Source organism: Corylus avellana, chromosome 6 (genome assembly GCF_965113065.1).
Source record: "Corylus avellana chromosome 6, dhCorAvel1.hap1.2, whole genome shotgun sequence".
In the NCBI taxonomy this organism is placed as follows: Eukaryota; Viridiplantae; Streptophyta; class Magnoliopsida; order Fagales; family Betulaceae; genus Corylus; species Corylus avellana.
This window is the reverse complement of record NC_142495.1, coordinates 28,460,340-28,481,666: the sequence shown is the minus strand read 5'-3', so window position 1 is coordinate 28,481,666 and position 21,327 is coordinate 28,460,340. Positions and strand designations below refer to the sequence as shown.

General features: G+C 35.6%; 2 protein-coding genes and 1 pseudogene across 3 annotated transcripts; all 3 read right to left on the bottom strand.

Annotated features, from left to right (window-relative positions):
- Positions 1–7,520: 7,520 nt before the first annotated feature.
- On the bottom strand, positions 7,521–9,482 carry LOC148585154 (cucumisin-like). Its single transcript, XM_088517717.1, has 2 exons — positions 9,238–9,482; positions 7,521–7,839 (listed from the first exon to the last, which is right to left on the bottom strand). The coding sequence occupies exons 1-2, from the start codon at positions 9,480–9,482 to the stop codon at positions 7,521–7,523; spliced, it is 564 nt and encodes a 187-aa protein (XP_088373843.1).
- Positions 9,483–10,587: 1,105 nt separating this feature from the next.
- On the bottom strand, positions 10,588–14,712 carry LOC132188107 (cucumisin-like; annotated as a pseudogene).
- Positions 14,713–15,189: 477 nt separating this feature from the next.
- On the bottom strand, positions 15,190–19,358 carry LOC132187265 (cucumisin-like). Of its 2 annotated transcripts, XM_088517373.1 has the most exons (11): positions 19,266–19,358; positions 19,039–19,127; positions 18,291–18,385; positions 17,921–18,164; positions 17,283–17,796; positions 17,060–17,163; positions 16,644–16,862; positions 16,447–16,558; positions 16,012–16,225; positions 15,773–15,926; positions 15,190–15,664 (listed from the first exon to the last, which is right to left on the bottom strand). In XM_088517373.1, the coding sequence occupies exons 1-11, from the start codon at positions 19,356–19,358 to the stop codon at positions 15,394–15,396; spliced, it is 2,109 nt and encodes a 702-aa protein (XP_088373499.1). In that variant the 3' UTR covers positions 15,190–15,393. The 2 variants fall into 2 exon arrangements, with proteins under 2 accessions (XP_088373499.1, XP_059457509.1); XM_059601526.1 differs by having other exon boundaries at positions 15,190–15,926.
- Between the last annotated feature and the right edge of the window lie 1,969 nt (positions 19,359–21,327).

Sequence of the window (21,327 nt, the reverse complement as noted above, 5' to 3'; positions counted from 1 at the left end):
TAATAAAAATGAATTATTCTCAGTATCATTCCTGAAGAGAAAAAATGATACTTCATCAATTAGGTGGACTTCTATTATGCGGTTCATCTACAGGTAGAGACTTTGGCTCACTACATAGCGGATGAGACTAATTAACCCTTACAAACTCAACCGGGGTTGCAACCAGAGATAGCTTGTAATTATTGATTTTAATGAAAGTATCGTCTATATTTTTTTTTTAAAAAAAATTATTGTTCACGTGTCCGGCATAAGATTATAATTCGACTCATTTAATTAAACGAGTTAAATCCTTTAATCCCAACCCGTTAATTTTATGTTGGGGTTCGTGTCAGGTTTGCGAGCCATGTAAAAAATTATCAGTTATAAATGTTACTTGTCAAGTTCGAATTGTATCAAAATATGAGGATAAAACTATATATGTTAATACTAACTTGAGTCATTTAATTAAATGAATTAGGCCTTTTAAACTTAACTAGGGGCAGAATTAAAATTTTAGGAAAGGGGACAAAACTAAAAAGACTAGGTAAAAATTAATTTTGGGGTCTATTTCATTAAAATACTTTTGAAAAAAAAAATTTTGAGATGGTTCAAGAACTCCTAATAATAGAGATGGTTCATGGTTCCACTCTTATCCAAACCCATTATTATTATTATTATTATTATTATTTGGTAGGTACCCATTATTTTGTGTTTACTTCGCGCGTGTCTATACACATGTCAACATTGCAAATAGTGCCAAAAATCACTGGCCCTAATATATCTCAATTATGATTTTTTTTTTTTTTTTTTTTTTTTGGGGTAAGTCTCAATTATGAGGGTTTTTTTTTTTTTTTTTTGTGTCAATTATGAGGTTGAAGCAGTAGAAAACACTTGGATCAGTGTTTGTACCAATTGGTTTTACTTTTTCTAGTGGACACGATCTTTGTCCTTTGGGAAATGAGAATTTTGAGGATGTCCCCAAAGGCCCAGATAGGCCGATAAGGGTGTCAGGTGGATGGATTTGACGTACGATTGACTGAATGAACGAAGGATCGAAAGCTGGAAATGAACTGTTTACAAATTAAAAAAAAAAATTCTCCGCAAAAAAAAGAGCAATTTCAAGAATGTCCCGACCTCCATTACAAGTAAATAATAAAATTGACATTTCAAGAATGTCCCAACCTCCATTACAAATAAATAATAAAATTGACTTCAACATTCTGATTGAGACCCGGAGCCTTTTATACACTCGATCAGCTTCTAACTATATATTTTAACAGCACAACTAACAAATTAAATAACAACTTTTACAACTAAAATGGGCGTAACTATTCAACTAACTATCAATTCTAATAACTCGATGGGAAGTATTAGAGAGTCAAACAAATGAACCCAAAATTTTTTTAAAACTAATATGTCAAACTGTGTGTAGAAAATAAGGAAGAATAAATTACATTTTTTTTTTTTTAATTTAAAAACTCTTGCCTAAGAACATTTTTTCATAAAATGGTAAAATGCATGTGTTTGACCTCCATCCGGATCCGGCTCCCTATTATGAGAAAATAAATAAATAAACAAATAAATAAATTGGAGTGCATAAAAGCTTTAATGTTCACTCTCTAAATGATTAAAAAAAAATAAAAAATCAAACTTTTTTTTCTGCTTCCGTTTTTTTTTTTTTTTTTTGCATGCTCTCTCCAAACCCACAAAATTACCACACCGTTGTCTCTTTTCTCTCTATTCTTCTTCTTTTTTCTTTTTATTTTTCATTATGTTGCCCAGAGATAAACGTATGACTTATGAATTGATAATGGTGAGGAGTACAGATTTAAAAAAAATATGATCATTAGGAAAAGAAAATTTTTGAAAATATGATTATTAGGAAGAAGACAAATTTTTAGTATATGAATGTTTGAGAGAAAAAGAATAAATCCTTAAAAATAATATTTAAATAAGCGCTCAAAGCCTCAAATGAAGAAATCTTGAGATGCGGGAGAAAATAGATTTTTCCTGGAGAGAAAAGAGTCGAAGGCGAAGGGTTTCGAATTCCCGGTAATGAGTTTTGGATAGTGTCATCTTATTCTTAGAACTTAGAAGCATTGTGTCAACATATATAGTAATGAATGATGTGGCAATCTTTGGGCCTTTAAAATATGTACTTTTTGACATATGTCCTAAATCCAGCTAAAAATAGGAGGAAATTGAAGAAATTTCAATCACAGGAGAGCTTGTCCCGATTATTATATGGATTAGGATCCCCATTCCTTACGGTTTCTTAGTTCTTTGCTTGCGACACCGCCTTCGGATTGGTTAGGGGCATTGTTTGGGTAACCCACCAATTTTTTGTTTAATTATTATCTTGTAACCCCTTTTCTCAAGTTGATTTTTTTTTTTTTTTATTTAATTTCAGAACCTCTTGTTAAAATGAACAAACATTAAGAAAGTGAGCGGTCAGAATGCCTGCCTGCAACATGTCTAAAAAGAAGTCTGTCATAATGAGAAGAAAAGAAGAAGTGTGTGCCATTATTAAAGTGCCTGCCTGCCATTATTAAAGTGCATTTCGAAATCAGCTTTTAAGAACTTTTTTTCTTTGATTTTTTTTTTATTATTTATTTTCAAAAAAACCTTTTTCTAGAAGTGTATAACAAATGTTGAAGTATTTAATTAGTGATTTTTCGTGTAGGAGTTTTTTTTTTTTTTTTTTTTTTTAAGACTACATAAGCCTATAGTAGTACCACCTAAAATATATGAATATTCTATTTATCGACTTAATAGCTTAGTCGGGGTGTTGCATGATAGTGTCAATGCAATCGGCCCCAAATATCACAAGATATTTTAGTATAGAATGCAATACCAGAAGATAAGCTATGATCAATTAAGGCCAAATGAAGGTGCCTACCCACCCAAAGCCATGATTGGAAATGACCAAACTACTTTATAGTCATTTGAGATGGTTTGGTGGTGCTATACATCTCAATTTTTTATTTTTTTTTATTATTTTTTTTTTCAATAGTTAGTTTTCAAATGATGTGTCACCATCTTATGAGATTTATTATTTTGAGAAGTATGTCACCAACTCATGGGATGATGACACATCATTTGAAAACAAATTTTTGGGATGTATAGTATTTCTCAATTTTTTTAATTTGGATATCAAATGCAAAATCTTAACAATGCCCACGTTTCTCAGTAAAATGACTGCATGCAACGGAAAAAAAAAAAAAAAAAAAAAAAACTGCAAAAGGAGAAGCTGTTGCTTTTCAATATGCATTTTCTTTTCTCTTTTCTCAGTGTTTCACGTGTGACGAAAAGGCAGTTAAACCGGTTTATTACGAGAGTGTTTGGGAAAATAATAACGAACGAAAAGGCATTTAAATCGGCCTTTCCTGTGGGAAAGAATCAGCAAAAGTTTGGAAACAAACTTGTCAACAAAAACAAAAAGGCTAGGATTCTTCTAGCATTTTCTGATATTATTTTCTAAAGAAGAAAAAAAATACTTAATCTATTGGTTTTTCATAAGATTTCTTAGATCATTGATAGAATCAAGATCTAGAAGTATTTATCTGCTGTTTATTGATATTCTTTGCTGCAGCCTACTAAGTCACGCTGCATTACATAGGTAGTGCTTATTCCTCGGAACTGAGGATAGACAAACCTCCAACCGAAACTCTTCCTCCTTGACCCGAAAGCCAAGATAACGTTCACATCCATAACTTAAAGGTCTGGACCAAAGCAAATAACCCAAAGGGCATCACGCATGCAAATCGAGAGGGGACAAAGCCTTATCACGAGCAAAAAACTGGAAATAAAAGCGTATAGGAAAATAAAGGGACTAAAACAGAAATACAAACAGAATAAAACAAATCTGACAAACAACAAATGGAAACCAACAGAGCAAGGAAAAAACCGTAGAATCACACTAAGCGGGAAACGACAGCCGGAAGGAAGACTAAGTAGAATAGAGCATTAAATTATTAGAAATGTTTAAATTACAACCATTTTCAGTCCTCCGTCTTCCACCGCTGCTTTTATTTTAATCTTCCATGCATATTCCTTCAAAGCACTTCAATTTTTATTTACGTAATACATATATATACCATAAAATGTCATGCATCAGCATCACGAACAATCACGACAATGGGGCTCCTCACTTGGAACGTTCCATCATCCCACACTAAAGAACTAGAGATTATGAATTTATCTGCTGTTCCATTAATTGTGAGTGTAAATGGTAGCTTTTGTCCCAGAGATCAATGTGAATGATAGAATGTGATGGTTCACTTTTATTGAAAATCCATCTTGGGTGGTCACAATAGCTTTATATGTAGAGTTTGGTGATCCAACATTTGTGATAGTCCGATGAAAAAACGTGATTGATATATTTCGAGCGACGTAGATAGAGAAAATGAAGGATAGTTTAGATTGAGGACTCTTCCATTAGTGGCTTCAGAACATCCAATTAAATTGTCCCGAGTAACATAACGTAATAACTTGGTACTATATCCTTCGCTACATAAAAATTGTATGTAGTCAAATGCCTCAATATATATTAAACCAGGAAACGGGGCCTTAAGAGGATTTATATTAATATACCAAACTTAAGAGGATTTGCTGCGAGTAATATACCAAATGGGAATTAGTCTACCATGGTTACGGTTGTACACTCCCCCTCATGTGTGGGCTCAAACTCTATTTTAATAAGTGAAACCCAACACGTAGAATATTTAATTTAAAGGAGAGGTAATTTGACGAAGTCAAGGTTCGATCCCAGGACCTTTGGCTCTGATACCATTTACGTTAAATCAATCACTAGTTATCCTAAAAGCTTAAGCTGATAGGACGAGGTAAATTTAATCACTTAACCATTACTTTAACACTCCCCCTCACGGGTGAGTTCAAACTCCATTTTTTTAATAGGTGAAGCCCAACACGTAGAATATTTAATTTAAATAGGGGTGAATTGACGAAGTCAAGGTTCGATCCCAGGACCTTTGGCTCTAATACCATATTAAATTACCAATTTTGTAATTGGGAATATTGGAGACCATGTTGCTAGGATGTTGACGCCAGGTAGGGGCATCAACCCGGTTCGGTTTCCCGGTTTTTGGCCAAAACGGAACCGGAACTGGGGTACCCCGATTCTCGGTTTTGAGAAACCGGAACCGGAACCGGGACCCCGGTTAACCGGGGTCCCGGTTCCCAGCCGGTTCCCGTTTTACCCGGTTCGGTAACCAGTTTTTTAAGAAAATGTTTTTTTGGGCTTATTTTAGGTATTGGGCCTAAAATAAGGCCTTTTTTTTTTTTTTTTTTTTTTTCATAAGTTGGCTCATTTTTAAAAAAATCTATTAGTCTTTGTCTAAATTAAAGGAGCTTTGTTGTGATTGTTCCAAATAATTATTACAACAATAAATATAAACTACCAACAATAAATACTTTTTATATATATATTCAAACAATATATTTCATTGTGAGCCAAAATTGTAAGAACCAAACTTTATGCAAAGAAAGGCATCAAATAAGTGACCAAATTGACCAAATTTTCAGATGCTTAAGACCCCAACATCAGAAAATGAACTACTGCAATCAACCCAATAAACCCAACATCAGAATTCCATCAAATCTTGTTTAGATGTTAATATTATAAACTAAAGTAACAATATATATATAAATATTACAACAATAAATATAAACTACCAACAATAAATATATATGTATATAAATATTCAAACAATATATTTCTTTGTTTTCCATTTTTCCTACACTCCAAACTAACTGTCTGAAAATTTCACCTTAGCATAATAATATATATATATTAATATATAAATATAATAATATATAAATTTATTAAATAAAATGGAAACTCGGTTCCCGGTTTCCCGGTAAAAACCGGGTACCAAAAACCGGGGTACCTAATATTTGGATTTTTCAAACCAGAATTGAAACTGGTTTCCCGGTTTCTCGGTTTCCCGGTTCCGGTTCCGGTTTTCCAGTAATTTTTGACACCCCTAACGCCAGGAGTAGCTAAATTCGGCTACAACAACACAAAAAATGCTCAATGAGATTATAAGTAACATAAGAGTGCAAATGTAAATAAGATTATTACTAAATTACCTTGAGAATGTTGAAAGTTGCAGGGCTTGGACCCCTTGATGAGGACGATGGTATATACCGAGAAAATGTATCATTACGCTCCTCACTCTTAAGAATAGTTGCAATTGGGCCTCTGTAAATTGTGTACGTTGATTAGGATCGGTATATACGTTTTGTGAACTTCTTCATTTTTAAGATATTTTAGATGAATACCTTTCCGTCGTTGCCCATTTTATGTACGTTAACATGTACGTTGCTAATTCCATCCTGCGGGTCGTGGTAAGATGCAGGTAAGGGAAAAGACACTGAAGCACTTAGCCCGTCTGGACCTTGCATCACACTACCCACTGCACTAGCTACGTACGAATGCCGCTACCCCATTATTCACGCCATCACAAAATACAATTTTACCCTTCACCAAATTTTGGTCCAGCGAATCTCGGATATTGCAAAACCTGCATTGTAGCGAAAGGCTCCACATTAACTATATATCTTGTTGGTGCGTACTACTATTCTATTTTTTCAAACACAGGTAATATTAATATTTCACCAGCTAGTTTCAATGATTTATGCAAACAAAAGCAAATGGTTACACTTATTCCCTTTGTCTATATATACGTCAAATATTTGTTAAAGAGAAAGCTCGTCGTTACCTGGAATTGAAACTCTGGAAGCCTCCTGTAGTGTTTGGTGCACCGTGCATCTCCACCATAAATTATTGGATACGTTTCATATTCTTGAGGTCAAATGTATTAATTGAAATTCCCTACACATGGAATAAAGAGATTCTCCAAATTAGTTTGCAGTTTTATTTCAACCGGCTTAAGAAAATGGTTAGATATAGTTGAAACTATACAACTAAAACTCATTGCAATTATAATTTAAATGCTAATAATTTTGTGTAATATGAAGAAAAAAATCAGATATAGCATCTAGTCATAATATAGATATCCATGGCAGTAAGTAGAGGATAGATTCAATCCAACTTTTTTCAATACAATCTTCTCTCATCAAACCCAGCTCAGGGAAGCTCTGTTGCATCATTGGAAGGAGCTTATCAAACCCTCCAAGATTCAACTCATACAAGGAATTGAATGAAGCTTGGATGGTCCTCTTCCTTTCTTGGCTGGAATTTACACTTGTTAAGTTGACGCGGATGAACAAGTCTTCGTGAAGCTTGGCTGCAACATTTTGCCAACAATGAACAAGCTTGGTGGCATTTTGTTCTAAGTTCCGGTTAACTGTGAAAACAGTCACAGTTGATGGAACATGAACCAATTTTATTTTCCATGCTAGAATGATTCCAAAGCTTCCCGGGGAAGCTTTTAATGATTTTAATGAGTTTTTTTTTGGGGAGGGGGACAGATTGCATATATAGGATCTTTTCTTGCATATATGGCGACATAAGACGGGGCAGGAGTTTTAAATTACCTCATAGATCTTGTTGTCACCTAATTGGACCTTATAGTGGTGAACTTCCGGTCTATAGTGCTTGCAGCCACAGAAAGAGACCATGGCGAAAAGTTTGTGATGGATGCTAGACGTGGACCGTTGTTACCAGCACACATTGATGTCAATATTCCTTTACTCATAGCATGAAAGGCACCAATGGCATTTACATCTTCAAAATAGGGCCGAGGAGAGTTGGCAGCGATGGAAAAAGATATTATATCAACGCCATCAGCAATGGCATCATCAAATGCTTTAAGAATGTCAGCATCAGAACAGCCAGAACTCCAACATACGTTGCCGATGGAACCCCCCCTTGTGCTGTTCCGAAGCCATACCCCAGTAGGCTTGCCCCGCTAACTAGGTTCCCAGCAGCTGTTGATGCTGTATGTGTCCCATGGCCATCTGAATCTCTAGGAGATATAATATCATCTTTGGGAAATGATCCACTGCTACGGTAATATTGTGCTCCAATGATTTCTGCTTAAGTTTGACAACGTTTGTAAGTGTGTCATTGCACTTGTGCTCGTGCAGGTAGACAAAAGATAGGGTTATAATTGTTAAGAATATTTTATTTACTTCCTTAGGTATTATTAGTCTACTAGGTTTACCTTTCCTTAGTTTATTAGGTTACTTGCCTCTCTATAAATAGAGGCCTCTGTATTCATTATCATTATTAGATTAGAATATATCAATACAATGTAGTCCATTGTATACTTCCGCTCTCCCATTCTTCCGCTCATCTATATCTCTCCATTATTCCAACATGCTATCAAAGCATTCTAATATGGTATCAGAACCACTTTTCTGTGGCATCCAATAAACGTCTTTGACGTTTTCCCGCGCTCCCTCCGGTGACCTCCCTTTTCCGTTCGTCCGCTCGCCGCCAAGCGATCATCTGCTCAAAATCTCTTCCACGCCTTCATTGTAGCCTCATTTGAAAAAATTAATCCTAAATTCTAGCTTGCGAGGCACAGATCTACAGATTTGTGGAAGATCTGCCGCCATCAGCCCTCCATCAACACCTCTGCCACGTCAGCACTTTCGACCCAATCCAAAACGGTCGACCCAGTCTAGTGGGTTAGACCTAGATCCACGGATCTGACAATTTGATCTGTCAACTCGACCAAGCGGGTTGACCCGGTCTAGTGGGTTAGACTCAGATCCACAGATCTGGCAATCCAATCCATCAACTCGACCAAGCGGATCCATCCAAGGCATCTCCAACCCGATCCAAAACCGGGTTGAGAGGAGATATTGGAGCATTTGAGAAATCACCCGGATCCAAGATTTTCAACCCAATGGGTTAGAATCGGGTTCTGCCGCCGCCAGCCTCCGTGCACCGCCTCCGGCCGCCAAACTTTGGCCACCTCTAATGACTTTTTCGGCGAATTCATTTTTCTTTCCCTTTTCTTTTACTCAAACTCAAGTTTACACATTGAGTTTGAGGGGGGATGTTAAGAATATTATATTAGCGTTATTTACTTCCTTATGTATTATTAGTCTACTAGGTTTACCTTTCCTTAGTCTATTAGGTTACTTGTCTCTCTATAAATAGAGGCATCTGTATTCATTATCATTATTAGATTAGAATATATCAATACAATGTAGTCCATTGTGCGCTTCCGCTCTCCCTATTATTTTTCTGCTTTTCTATATCTCTCCATTATTCCAACATGCTATCAAAGCATTCTAACAATAATGAAATATATAATATACTTATTGCAAGTGAAATGAGTCGAGGGTTTGCAGCCGCCCTTCCATTTGGTAGGTGGTGGACCAAATCCTTCCTCGTTAAAGCTCTCTGACTCCGGCCAAATTCCAGTGTCAAACATTCCTATAATGATGTCGCTTTCATTATCAAGTCTACTAGGAGTTTCTTGCGGGAAGCCAAGAAAGTCCCATAACCTTGTTGTTTGAGGCCTTTGTTGTTCACTAAGGAAAACAGACACAACACCATCCATTCCTACATATTCATTATTAATGTTACAATTTACAATTTTTTTATTTTTTTAATTTTTTTTTTAATTTTTTTTTTTTGTTGATATAGAAAACATGGGAGGGGAGATCAAGTTCACCGACCACCTATTTTTTGAGCTTCTTGCTTGGTTAACTCCGCTACAAATCCACTGAAACTCCTTGTGTAGCTATGGATGAAAAATTCCCGTCTAGTACTACTAAATGCAGGCATATATTTTTGTTATTGTGATATTTCGACATAAGTTTTTGTTGAGTAATAAGAATTTCGACATAACTTCCAATTTTTTTTTAACAAAAACTAATCTAATGGTTAGTTTGACCTTTGAACTGTCATGTCGATCTTATAAAATAGTTGTAGAATAAAAATGTAATTTTTCGCATTACACCGTAAAGAAATTCAAGCGTCATCCATCATTTCACAAGTTTCTATTTATTAATGGTGCCATTGTAGTACTTGATACTTTTATGACCTGCCGGCCAATGACTTCTCGTAGCAAACTCATCAGTGGAGAAGGTGATTTTGGAGGGTTGACTTTCTGCATGTATTTGGGAGATTTGTGAAAAGGCCATGGGGGAGTGTTTGGCTATGGAGTCAGCTGATGATCGCCGGAAACATAGGATGGGTTAGGCAGTTTACATCTTTTAGGATTTCAAGGAATTACTGTGACTGAAAAAATTGGCGTATAGTCGGCTTTACTGTGTGATATACACTAATGAACCGGAGAAAAATCGCTAGAGGGGAGAAGGCTAAGCCACAAAGGGAGAGAATTAAGTGAAAAATATATATATAAAAAATAATTGAAAATTAATATTTAAGGAAAGTAGATAATTTGCTGGAGTTCATAGTAAAAAAATTAGAAACTAAAATAGAAAAAAAAAAAAAAGAAAAAGAAAAAGAAAAGGTATTTTGAGTAGCTAAACTGGCCGCTATGCATTGCTAGAAATGATCTAAGAAATGCTAGGGTTCCCATAAAATATTTCAACTGCAGTAATAAAGACCATCTTCCACCACTGCTTTTATTTTAATCTTCCATACATATTCCTTTAACTTTTATTTACGTAATACATATATATATATACCAAAAAATGTCATGCATCAGCATCAGGAACAACCACTACAATGGGGCTCCTCACAGTTGAAACTTTCCATCATCCCACACTAAGAAGCAGAGACTATAAATTTATTTGCTAGTCCCTAAATCTTCAGTGTAAATGGTAGCTTTTCTCCTAGAGATGTGAATGATAGAACACAAGGCTTAACTTTGATTCTAAGTCCATCTTGGGTGGTCACAACAGCTTTATACGTAGATCAAGTTTGGAGATCCAACATTGGTGATGGTCCGATGAAAAACATGATTGATATATTTCGAGCGCGATGTGGATAGAGAAAAAGAAGGATAGTTTAGATCAAAGGCTCTTCCATTAGTGGCTTCAAAACATCCGGTTAGCTCGTTGAAAGTAATATATTGTAATAACTTGCACTGAAAAAAAAAAAAAAAACAAGGTTTACTGATGCTTGGAATAGAGGCGCTTTAATAAAACATCCCCTTATAGGGGCGTTTTATTGTGTAAATGACACAAAATAAAATTAGCAATGCTTGCGCAGAAAAACGTCCCCTTAATTCGGGACATTTCAATAGGGTATGCTCCTATTTAATTAATTAAGTGCGCATGGCTGGCAAGTGCCCTTAATTCGGGACGCCTGCTATCCAAGCGCCCTTAGTTAGGGGCGCCTGCTAGCCAGGCGCCCTTAATTAGGGGCGCCTACCAGCTAGGCGCCCTTAATTAAGTACGCATGACTAGCAAGTGCTCCTAATTAAGGGCGCCTGACTGGCAAGCGCCCTTAATTCGAGACGCCTAGCTGGCAAGCGCCCTTAATTAAATAGACTTGACTAGCAAATGCCCCTAATTAAGGGCGCCTGGCTGGCAAGCACCCTTAATTCGAGACGCCTGCTATCCAGGCGCCCTTAATTAGTGGCGCCTGCCAGCTAGGCGCCCTTAATTAAGTGTGTTTGTCTGGCAAGCGCCCCTAATTAAGGGCTCCTGGCTGGCAAGCGCCCTTAATTCGGGACCCCTACTATCTAGGCACCCTTAAACGCCCCTAATTAAGGGCGCTTGGCTAGCAAGCGCCCTTAATTAGGGGCGCTGAGATAACAGGTGCATCGGAATTATTTTTAGTTATATAGGGGAACTAGCTGCTCAAACATTAAATTATATAAAAATAACTTAAACACAATAGAGGATAAAAGATAAAGGAAGAACAACATAAAATTTGAAATTCTAATGTTGGCTTATCTTTTATCCTTTAATGTTGACTTATATAATTTAAACACAATAAAAATTATTTTATGTTGTTCTTCCTTTATCTTTTATCCTTTTATAGGGGAACTAGCTGCTCAAATACAATTCATTACCGTTGATTTAAGAACATATATATGATTGCATAATATACATTTGCATCTATTTATATATAGCTGAGAATGGATTAATAAATGAAGATGAGCATGCAGCTGATGCAGAAGGCGACCATCGTGGATCATCACAAGGTATGTGTAGATCTTCATATCTTAATCACTTGTAATATAATCTAGTTATATATAGGTTTGCACTTTCAAAATAGTTAGATATAGGCTTGTAATTTAATATTTTCTTTTGGTTTTATCATTTGCAGGTAATCGTTAAGTGATGTACGTATACTTGACCTGTTAGGTTAGGTACGTATTTGACGCCAAATGCTAAGCGAACCCGTTGATATATTTTATTTCATATGCAATATACAATTTTTGTAAACTCTTTTAAGAGGTGGTACACTTTGTCTATGATATCGCTTTGGATATTTTATTTCATATATATGGTACAATTTTTGTTAACTCTTTAAGATGTGATACACTTTGTATTTATGATATCATCATTTTGGATTTAGATGTCTTATGAGATATGGGATTGTATATATGGATTAGATATATATTGTGAGATATGTATAAGATTGTATGAGATTGATGAATGGAGAAAATATTTATGGATTAATCCAATATTTTTGAAGAAAATACGCAATACAATATTGCATTGCATATTGTATATCAGGAGATAATAAAAAAATATATATAGATTGCATGGGGAAAACATTTTCTCTATATATTAATTATTGAAGACGATTCGCGGTGTGGAAGCACTCCCATATAGAAATAGGGGCGCTTTACACGCAAGCGGCCCATTTGAAAAGGGGCACTTGTCCACTTGAGCGCCCCCTTTTTAGAATGAGGGCGCTTCCAAGGCAAGCACCCCTTTTAAAAAGGGGGGCGTTTTTCACCACTAAGCGCCCCCTTTTTAAAAAGGTGTGCTTTGTTCTAAACGTCCCATTTTCGAGGTGCTTTTTAGTAAAAAAACATCTCAAACTTAAATTCTAGTCGCCATAAAAACCGACATGTCCCAAGTGCCCCTAATCAAGCATTGCGAAATCAATAGAGACGTTTTTTTGGCAAAAAAATGCCCCAAATAACCATGTCACTAAACCTTGTTTTTTTGTGTTGGTACTATATCCTTCGCTGCATAAAAATTGCATGTAGTCAAATGGCTTAATATCATCTATTAAGCCAGGATACGTTGCCTTAAGAGGATTTATATTCCTTGCACCATATGCAAATTCAGCCTCTAAGTTCTTTCCCGCACTCAAGGGGGTAGCTGCAAGTAGTATACCAAATGGGAATTAGATGGTCATGGTTTAGGCATGTGTATATGCATTTTATTATCAAGACTAGGGCCAAGACTATATAGATATTACCAGTAGTCATAACAGCAGCCTTGATTGTGGCATGTGACCATGTGGGGTGAAAGGATTTGATGTAGGCAGCCACCCCTGTAGCATGTGGGCAAGCCAATGATGTCCCTAATAGAATGTTGTATGGCAACAATCTATTATCACCTTTAACTTTTGTAATTGGGAAAAATGGAGGCTATGTTGCTAGGATGTTAATGCCGGAAGCAGCTAAATCCGGCTACAACAACATAAAAAATGTTCAAATTAAATAAGTAATACAAAAGCACAAATGTAGATAAAATTATAACAAGATTACCTTGAGAGTGTTGAAAGTAGCTGGATTTGGACCCCTTGATGAGAATGAGTCTATCAGTCTATGTACGGGACAAATGTATCGTTACCTTTGCAGTACTATCTAAAGTTCACCATGGTGAACTTTCGGTCTATTGTACTTGCAGCCAGAGAGAGAGACCATGTCGAAAAGTTTGAGAGGGTTGCTAGACCTGGACCTTCGTTACCAGCAGACATTGATGTCAATATTCCATTAGTGTCATAGCATGAAAGGCACCAATGGCCATTGCATCTTCAAAATAGTTATGAGCACGGGATCCACCAACAGAAAGAGATATGATGTCAACGCCATCATCAATGGCATCGTCAAATGCCTTGAGAATATTGTCAAGTTCATCACATGAGCCAGCATGCCAACATACTTTGTAGACAGCAATGCGTGCTGATGGAACTCCTCCTCGTGCTGTTCCCAAACCGTACCCCAGAAGACTTGCCTCATTAACTAGGTTCCCAGCTGCTGTTGATGCAGTATGTGTCCCATGGCCGTGGGAATCTCTAGGAGATTTGACAATTTTTTTCTCTAAAACTCCACTGCTACGGTAATATCGCGCTCCAATGATTTTCCTGCATAAGTGCAGCCAAATTTGTTAATTAGTTGTGCTTTTTGACTCTGTGTTTGTGTTTGCACCTGAAATTGGTGTGTATATATATATATATATATATATATATACTTGTTGCATATGAAATTAGCTGAGGCTTGGCAGGTGCCCTTGCATTTGGTAGGTGGTGGGCCAAATCCTTCGTCACTGAAGCTTGCTGACTCCGGCCAAATACCAGTGTCAAACACACTATAATGATGTCGCTTTCGATGGGTCTTCTAGGAACTTGTTGTGAAAGACCAAGTCCCATGACCTTGTTGTATAAAGCGTTTTTTGTTTGCTAGGGAAAAAAGAGATTACGTCATCCATTCCTACATATTCATGATTAATGTTACAACTTATAACTTTTGTTTTAGATATACAAAACATGGGGGGAGAAATTAGGCCAGTTTACCGACCGGCTATTTTTTGAGCTTTTTGCTTAGTTAGCTCCGCTGAATATCCATTGAAGCTCCTCGTGTAGCTATGGATTAGAGAATCCGGTCCAGTACTGCTAAATGCATGCATATACTGTCAAGCTTTACAGAATCATGTAAAGAAGAAGCAAAAACACGTATACTATTTTTTTAATAGTATCTACATCTTACATGCTTTTTTAATAGCTTAAAAGACACGTATGACTTTTATAAAGTTGGTTTGTAAAAAACTTCTACTATCCAATTTGTTAGGAAATTTGTGTCCTTATTACATTGAGTAGACGAACCTTGTTTTCTTGTTTTGGATAAGGGTATTTGTTTTGAGTTTTGGTTTGCAAACAAAATCCCAAGTCCAATTCAAGATTGGGCTTATGCAAATCCAGCTGAAACAAAAACCCAAGCCTTGTATCATTTGGCCTTAAATGCCCAGTCCAATGTAACCCTAAAGGTAAATGTTGGAATTTATTGCAAGCTAGTGTTAAGGCATGGAGCATTCATCTTGGTTTGTAATCAAATCGACGACATTCATTCATTCGATCAACTAATGATAACAAGGAAGAAGGAAAACTAAGCAGAATAGAGCATTCAATTAGAAAGGTTCAAATTACAGTGCAGTGCATTGCAGAACTAGAGCAAAGGCTCAAATTACAACCATTTTCAGTCCTCCGTCTTCCGCCATTGCTTTATTCTAATATTCCATGCATATTCCTTCAAAGCTTTATGTTCAATTATTATTTTCGTAATACATATGTTTAGCAGAGAATGTCATGCATCAATCATCAGTACTAACAGCTACAACAATGGGGCTCCTTACTTGGAACTTTCCATCATCCCACACTAAAGAAGCAGAGACAATGTCTTTATTTGGCGTTCCTTCAATCGTGAGTGCAAATGACAGCTTTTGTCCAAGAGATGTGAATGTTAGAACACTAGGGTTCACTTTGATTCTAAGTCCAGTTGCAGTACTAGTCACAATACCTTTATATGTAGATGTCGGTGATCCAACATTTGTGACAGTCCGATGATAAACTTGACTAAAAGACCTGGAGGACGACAAGGATATAGCAAAAGAAGGATAGTTTAGATTAAAGACAGTTTCTTTAGTGGCTCTAGAACAGCTACTATTGTCCCCAGCAACAAGATGTAATAACTTGGTATTATATCCTTCGCCACACAAAAATCTAATGTAGTCAAGTGCGCCAATATCATATATTAAACCAGGATTTAGAGCCTTAAGAGGATTTATATTGCCTGCGCCATATGCAAATTCAGCCTCATAGTTCTTTTTAGCACTCATGGGTGTAGCTGCAATACACCAAATCAAAGTGAGTTATTCATGGTTATGATCTGCATACAAGCATTAAAATTATATAATTTAGATAGAAATTACCAGTAGTCATAAGGGCCGATTTGATAGCGGCAGGTGACCATGTGGGGTGAAATGATTTGATGTAGGCAGCCGCCCCTGTAGCATGTGGGCAAGCCATTGATGTCCCCGAATCTATATTGTATAACAGTGCTCTCTTATCACCTTTAACAGTTGAAATTGGAGAAACTGGAGGCCATGCAGCAAGAATGTGAACTCCAGGAGCAGCTAAATCCGGCTATACAACAATAGACAAAAAAACAAAATGACAATGTAGTCATTAGGACAATTCAGAGTGGGGAGATAGATGTCTAACACCGAACCACCTATAAATTTATTGTGTTACTTTCTCTCTCTTTCAACCTAATATAAAATATATGGAAAATAGATTATATTTCCATTTATTCTAACATAAATAAGTAATATAATTAAGAGTGCTAATGTAAGTAAGATTATTACCTGGAGAATATTGGGTGTAATTGCATTTGGGCCCCTTGATGAGAATGACGCAATGTAAGGGGCAAATTTATCTTTACCTTCCTTACTTTTATGAATAGTCGCAGTTGCGCCCCTGTAAATTGCATACGTGTGTCCTTTAGAATCATTAAGTTTTACGAACTTGTTTGATTGTCTAAGTTATTTTAGATTAATAATACCTTGTCGAATTTATGTATGAGTACACTTTGCTACCATCTTTCAAGCGAAGGTAAGATGCAGGCAAGGGAGCAGATGTAGCCAAATCTTGTTGTGCTTGGCCTTGCATCACAGTACCCACAGCACCAGCTAAAAATGCCCCTGCCCCTGTAGTCCGGATATCACAAAGTACAATTTTACCCTTCACCAAATCTTGGTCCAGTGAATTATTTGTGCAATACCTGTATTTTTTTTTAGCAATAATTAAGTTCCATTTTAATTATCATGTTGGAATGTGTCTATGCAAATAAATAAACTCATTCCCTTTGTCTATATATATATATATATATATATATATATATATATATATGTGCGCGCGTGCTGATATGCACATCAGAAGTTTTAATTATTGAATACATTAATTTCATTTTGTAGTTACCTGGAATCGGAACTCTGAAAACCTTTTCTAGTGTTTGGTGCATCTCCACCATAAATTATTGGATACTGTTTATTCTTGAGGTCAAAAGTATTAATTGAAATTCCCTACACACACATGGAGTAAAGAAATTCTCCAAATTAATTATAATTTATAGATACAAATAAATTGGAGTAAATGAAGAAGATATTCATATAGAGCAACCAGTACTGGAGTTTTAAGTTACCTCATAGATATTCTTGTTTCCCAATTGGACCTGAGTGAAGTACTTTCGGTCTATAGTGGTTGCAGCCACAGAGAGAGACCATGGCGCAACGTTTGTGATGGTTCCTAGACCTGGACCCTTGTTACCAGCAGCCATTGATGTCAATATTCCAGTTCGCATAGCATGAAAGGCACCAATGGCAGTTACATCTTGAAAGTACTTGAGGGTTTGTTCTCCACCAATGGAATAAGATATGATGTCGACGCCATCAGCAATGGCATCGTCAAATGCAGCAAGAATGTCAGCATCATCACAGTCATCGAACCAACATACTTTGTAGACAGCAATACGTGCTGATGGAACTCCTCCTCGTGCTGTTCCCAAACCATACCCCAGTAGGCTTGCCCCGCTAACGAAATTCCCAGCTGCTGTCGATGCTGTGTGTGTCCCATGGCCTTTTAAATCTCTAGGAGATTTTACGTTATTTTCGTCAAAAACTCCACTGCTACGGTAGTATCGTGCTCCAATAATTTTACTGCATAAGCGTAGTCACATTTGTTACTAATTCGTTTTTTACATGTTCGTGCAGTTAGGCAAAACATAACATCAAGATTCAATAGTAATGGAACATGCAAATACAAACGGTTGTAAAGATATACTTGTTGCAAGTGAAATTGATGGAGGCTTGGCAGGTGCCCCTCCATTTCCTAGGTGGTGGACCAAATCCTTTGTCGCTAAAGCTTTTTGACTCCGGCCAAATTCCAGTGTCGAGCACTCCTATAATGATGTCGTTTTCAACCAGTCTTCTACGAACTTTTTGTGGAAGCCCAATGAAGTCCCATGATCTTGTTGTAAGAAGCTTTTTCTTTTTACTAGGGAACACCGACACCACGCCATTCATTCCTACATATTGATTGTCGTGACAATTTTTAAAATAGACATAGAAAACATGAGTTAATTCCAATAATACCCTCCACCCGCTGGTGGTTGGGGTTTAGGGGTGGGGGGGATAGAATTTGGTTCACTAACCAGCCAATTTTTGAGCTTCTTGCTCAGTTAGCTCCACTGCAAATCCATTGAAACTCCGCTTGTAGCTATAAAGTAGAGACTCTGGTCCAACATTGCTAAATGCAGGCAAATAAATTTCACAAGTTATAGGTCTAGGTGCATTTCAATCCCTAACATAACTTTGATTGGATTTATTATCTCCATTTACGAAAATTTTTGGGGGATTTCATTGCAACCCCATTGATAAATCATCTATGGCATCATTGCCATTTGAAAGATCTTTTTTTTTTTTAAAAAAAAAAAGGTGAAATATGTATTTTCCCTTAAAAGCGAATGTTAAGAGTAACGTTATATACCACTTAAATATCTCACACATTTGATGTAATAGGGTCCATTAACTCTAAGATGGGCCTTGTTAAAATTGCTAACTACAAATCCAGGTGATCAAAAATTGTTTCAAGTTTGAATCACTTATGGTCAAGTGTCAAGTTTCATTATTCTAATATAAAACTTTTCAATACTTTTATATTTAATTTAATAATTTATTATATTATTATATTACAATTATAAACATTTTTTTTAACTTGTTACCTTGGACCCAGATTTTATTCTACTATACCGCCCCTGTATAAGACCATTGATATAAAAGTAAAATAGGGCTCTCAAGGTTTATAGCTAGTTCAACATAGGCCCATAGGCTTTTGTTAAGTTCCATAAAATATGCTAAAACAAAATAAGAAATGTTTGTTATTTGTGCTGTTTTTACAACCTGCCAATGACTTCTTGTAGCATGCTTGTGTGAAGGGATGCTGTGGAAATCTCGTCCATCTGCCTTTGGCCCATATACACAATATAAGTCTGCGTACATAATATATATCATAGGTAGAAAATAATGAAACTTGTTAATCTTCCAAACACGAAAAAGAAGGCCAATTTTAGAGATATTTGGCCATAAAAGTTAAAAGAGATAAGCTATATATAGAGATATATATTTACCTTTCGGTCATTTTGAGTAGTTGAGTGACCAAGAAGGAGAGTGAAGGCTAGACTGAGGAGGAGCCATGAAAGACTAGGAGTTTTTCTGGCCATTGGAGCTATTTATGGATAAGCTTGGCTATCGATCATGCATTATATATATACATGCAAGTACTAGACAAGATCCTCATCATATCAAGTTGGGAAAAAAGAATCCAAAGAAAAAGCTCCTACACGAAAAATCACTAAATAATTCCACATTTTTATCATTTTCTCCTGGAAAATGTTTTTACATAAAGTTGTCAAATAAAAAAAATCAAAGAAAAAAAGTTCTTACATGAAAATGCACTAACAATTCCACATTTTTACCCTTCTATATTTATTTACGGTTCAGTTTGTGTTCAAGTTTTTAACTTCATTTTCTCATAAAATTGAAATTCCACATAAATTATGAGTTCAACAGCCAAGAGACGACCTAATTAAGGTCAACCAAATTGATAGAATTTTGGAGACGATTATTAGATTGGAAAATTCTGCATCAAGTCCAAATCAAGGTTGGATAATTGGTTTTAAAAGCTGATTTCCAAATCCACTTCAAAAATACACGAGACTTCTTTACCAAGACAGCTTGTCTTATGTCAAGATGCCTTTTGGATAAGGTGGCATATATTTTTTTCAAGATGCTTTTGGATTTTTTTTATTTTTTATTTTTCAAGATCTACTTCAAGATGAAAAATGTTAGAGCATTCATTCCGGTTTTTCTCCCTTTTTTTAATTTATTTTTAAAAAAATCAACCATTAACCACCTAAGTAAAGATAGATCCAATAGTTTCTTTTTTTTTTTTTTTTTTTTAATTTAATTTAATTCAATTTATTATTATTTTTTTTTTAAAAGAATGGAAAAGGATCAGGGTAGATGCTTTACCATTTGTCTTTTGACACGAGAAATGCTAGTTAATTTACCATGGTCTTTCTCTGATCATTCTCCATACTTTTTTTAAAAGAAAAAAAAAATGAACCATTAGATTAGTGAATTTATTCACCTAAGTGAAGGCGAATCCAATGATTAATTTAAAAAAAATAGAAGATGAAGAACGGGAGAAGGACCGAGATAAATGCTTCAGCATTTTTCTTTTGGCAAAATAATGCTAAAGCATCTACTTCGGTCATTTTCCTATTTTACTAGATGTTGTTAAAAAAAAAAAAAAAAAGCTAGCTTATATGTCACATCAATGCCAACTACCAATCAAGTGTAAGTGATTAATATATATTTTTTTTAACCATTGGTCTAAGAGTAGAGACCTATTTATTTATTTATTTACTTACTCTAAAAGATATTAATCATTTTTAAAAATTGAGATAACTATTTTTTGAAACATCTTTTTTTTTTTTTTTTTTTTTTAGCAAAACGGTAGGAGCAATGTTGGAGCCGCTTGAGGTTTTTGGGGCTTTAAAAAAAAATAATAATAATAATAATTGCTGTTTTTCTACTCAAGTTCCACATGGCACTCCAAAAAAAAATAATAATAAAAAAATTATTTTCTCCTATTTACGCAAGTTACCACTCTACATTCTCAAAAAAAATTTATCAACCCTTCCAATATGAATTGTTTAACTCCACTACTAGATCCGAGGGAACCAACTGTGTTTACACTACTAAAATGTTACTATTATAACACCTATTCACTCAAAATTGCTCAAAAAATATCTAATCAGCGAAAACCATATTCACTCTTTTTCTTACTTTGTTCCAAATTAATTTGTCCATTTTTCATTGGTGGGCAAAAAAAGGGTTTTGAGCAATGACGGCACTGAAGACGCACTCAAGAAAGTGACAGGTAAGAGTACCTGCAACGGGTCTAAAGGAAAGTCTGTGTCATAAAGAGTAGAAAAAAAAAGAAGTGTGCCATTATTATAGTGCATTTCGAAATCAGCTTTTAAGAACTTTTTTTCTTTGATTTGATTTGATTTGATTTTTGATTTGATTTTTTGTTAATTTTGATTTTTGTTTTCGGTTAATAACTTTTTTTTGGTACATTGAGAAAAACCTTTTCTAGGAGAAAAGATAACAAATGTTGAACTA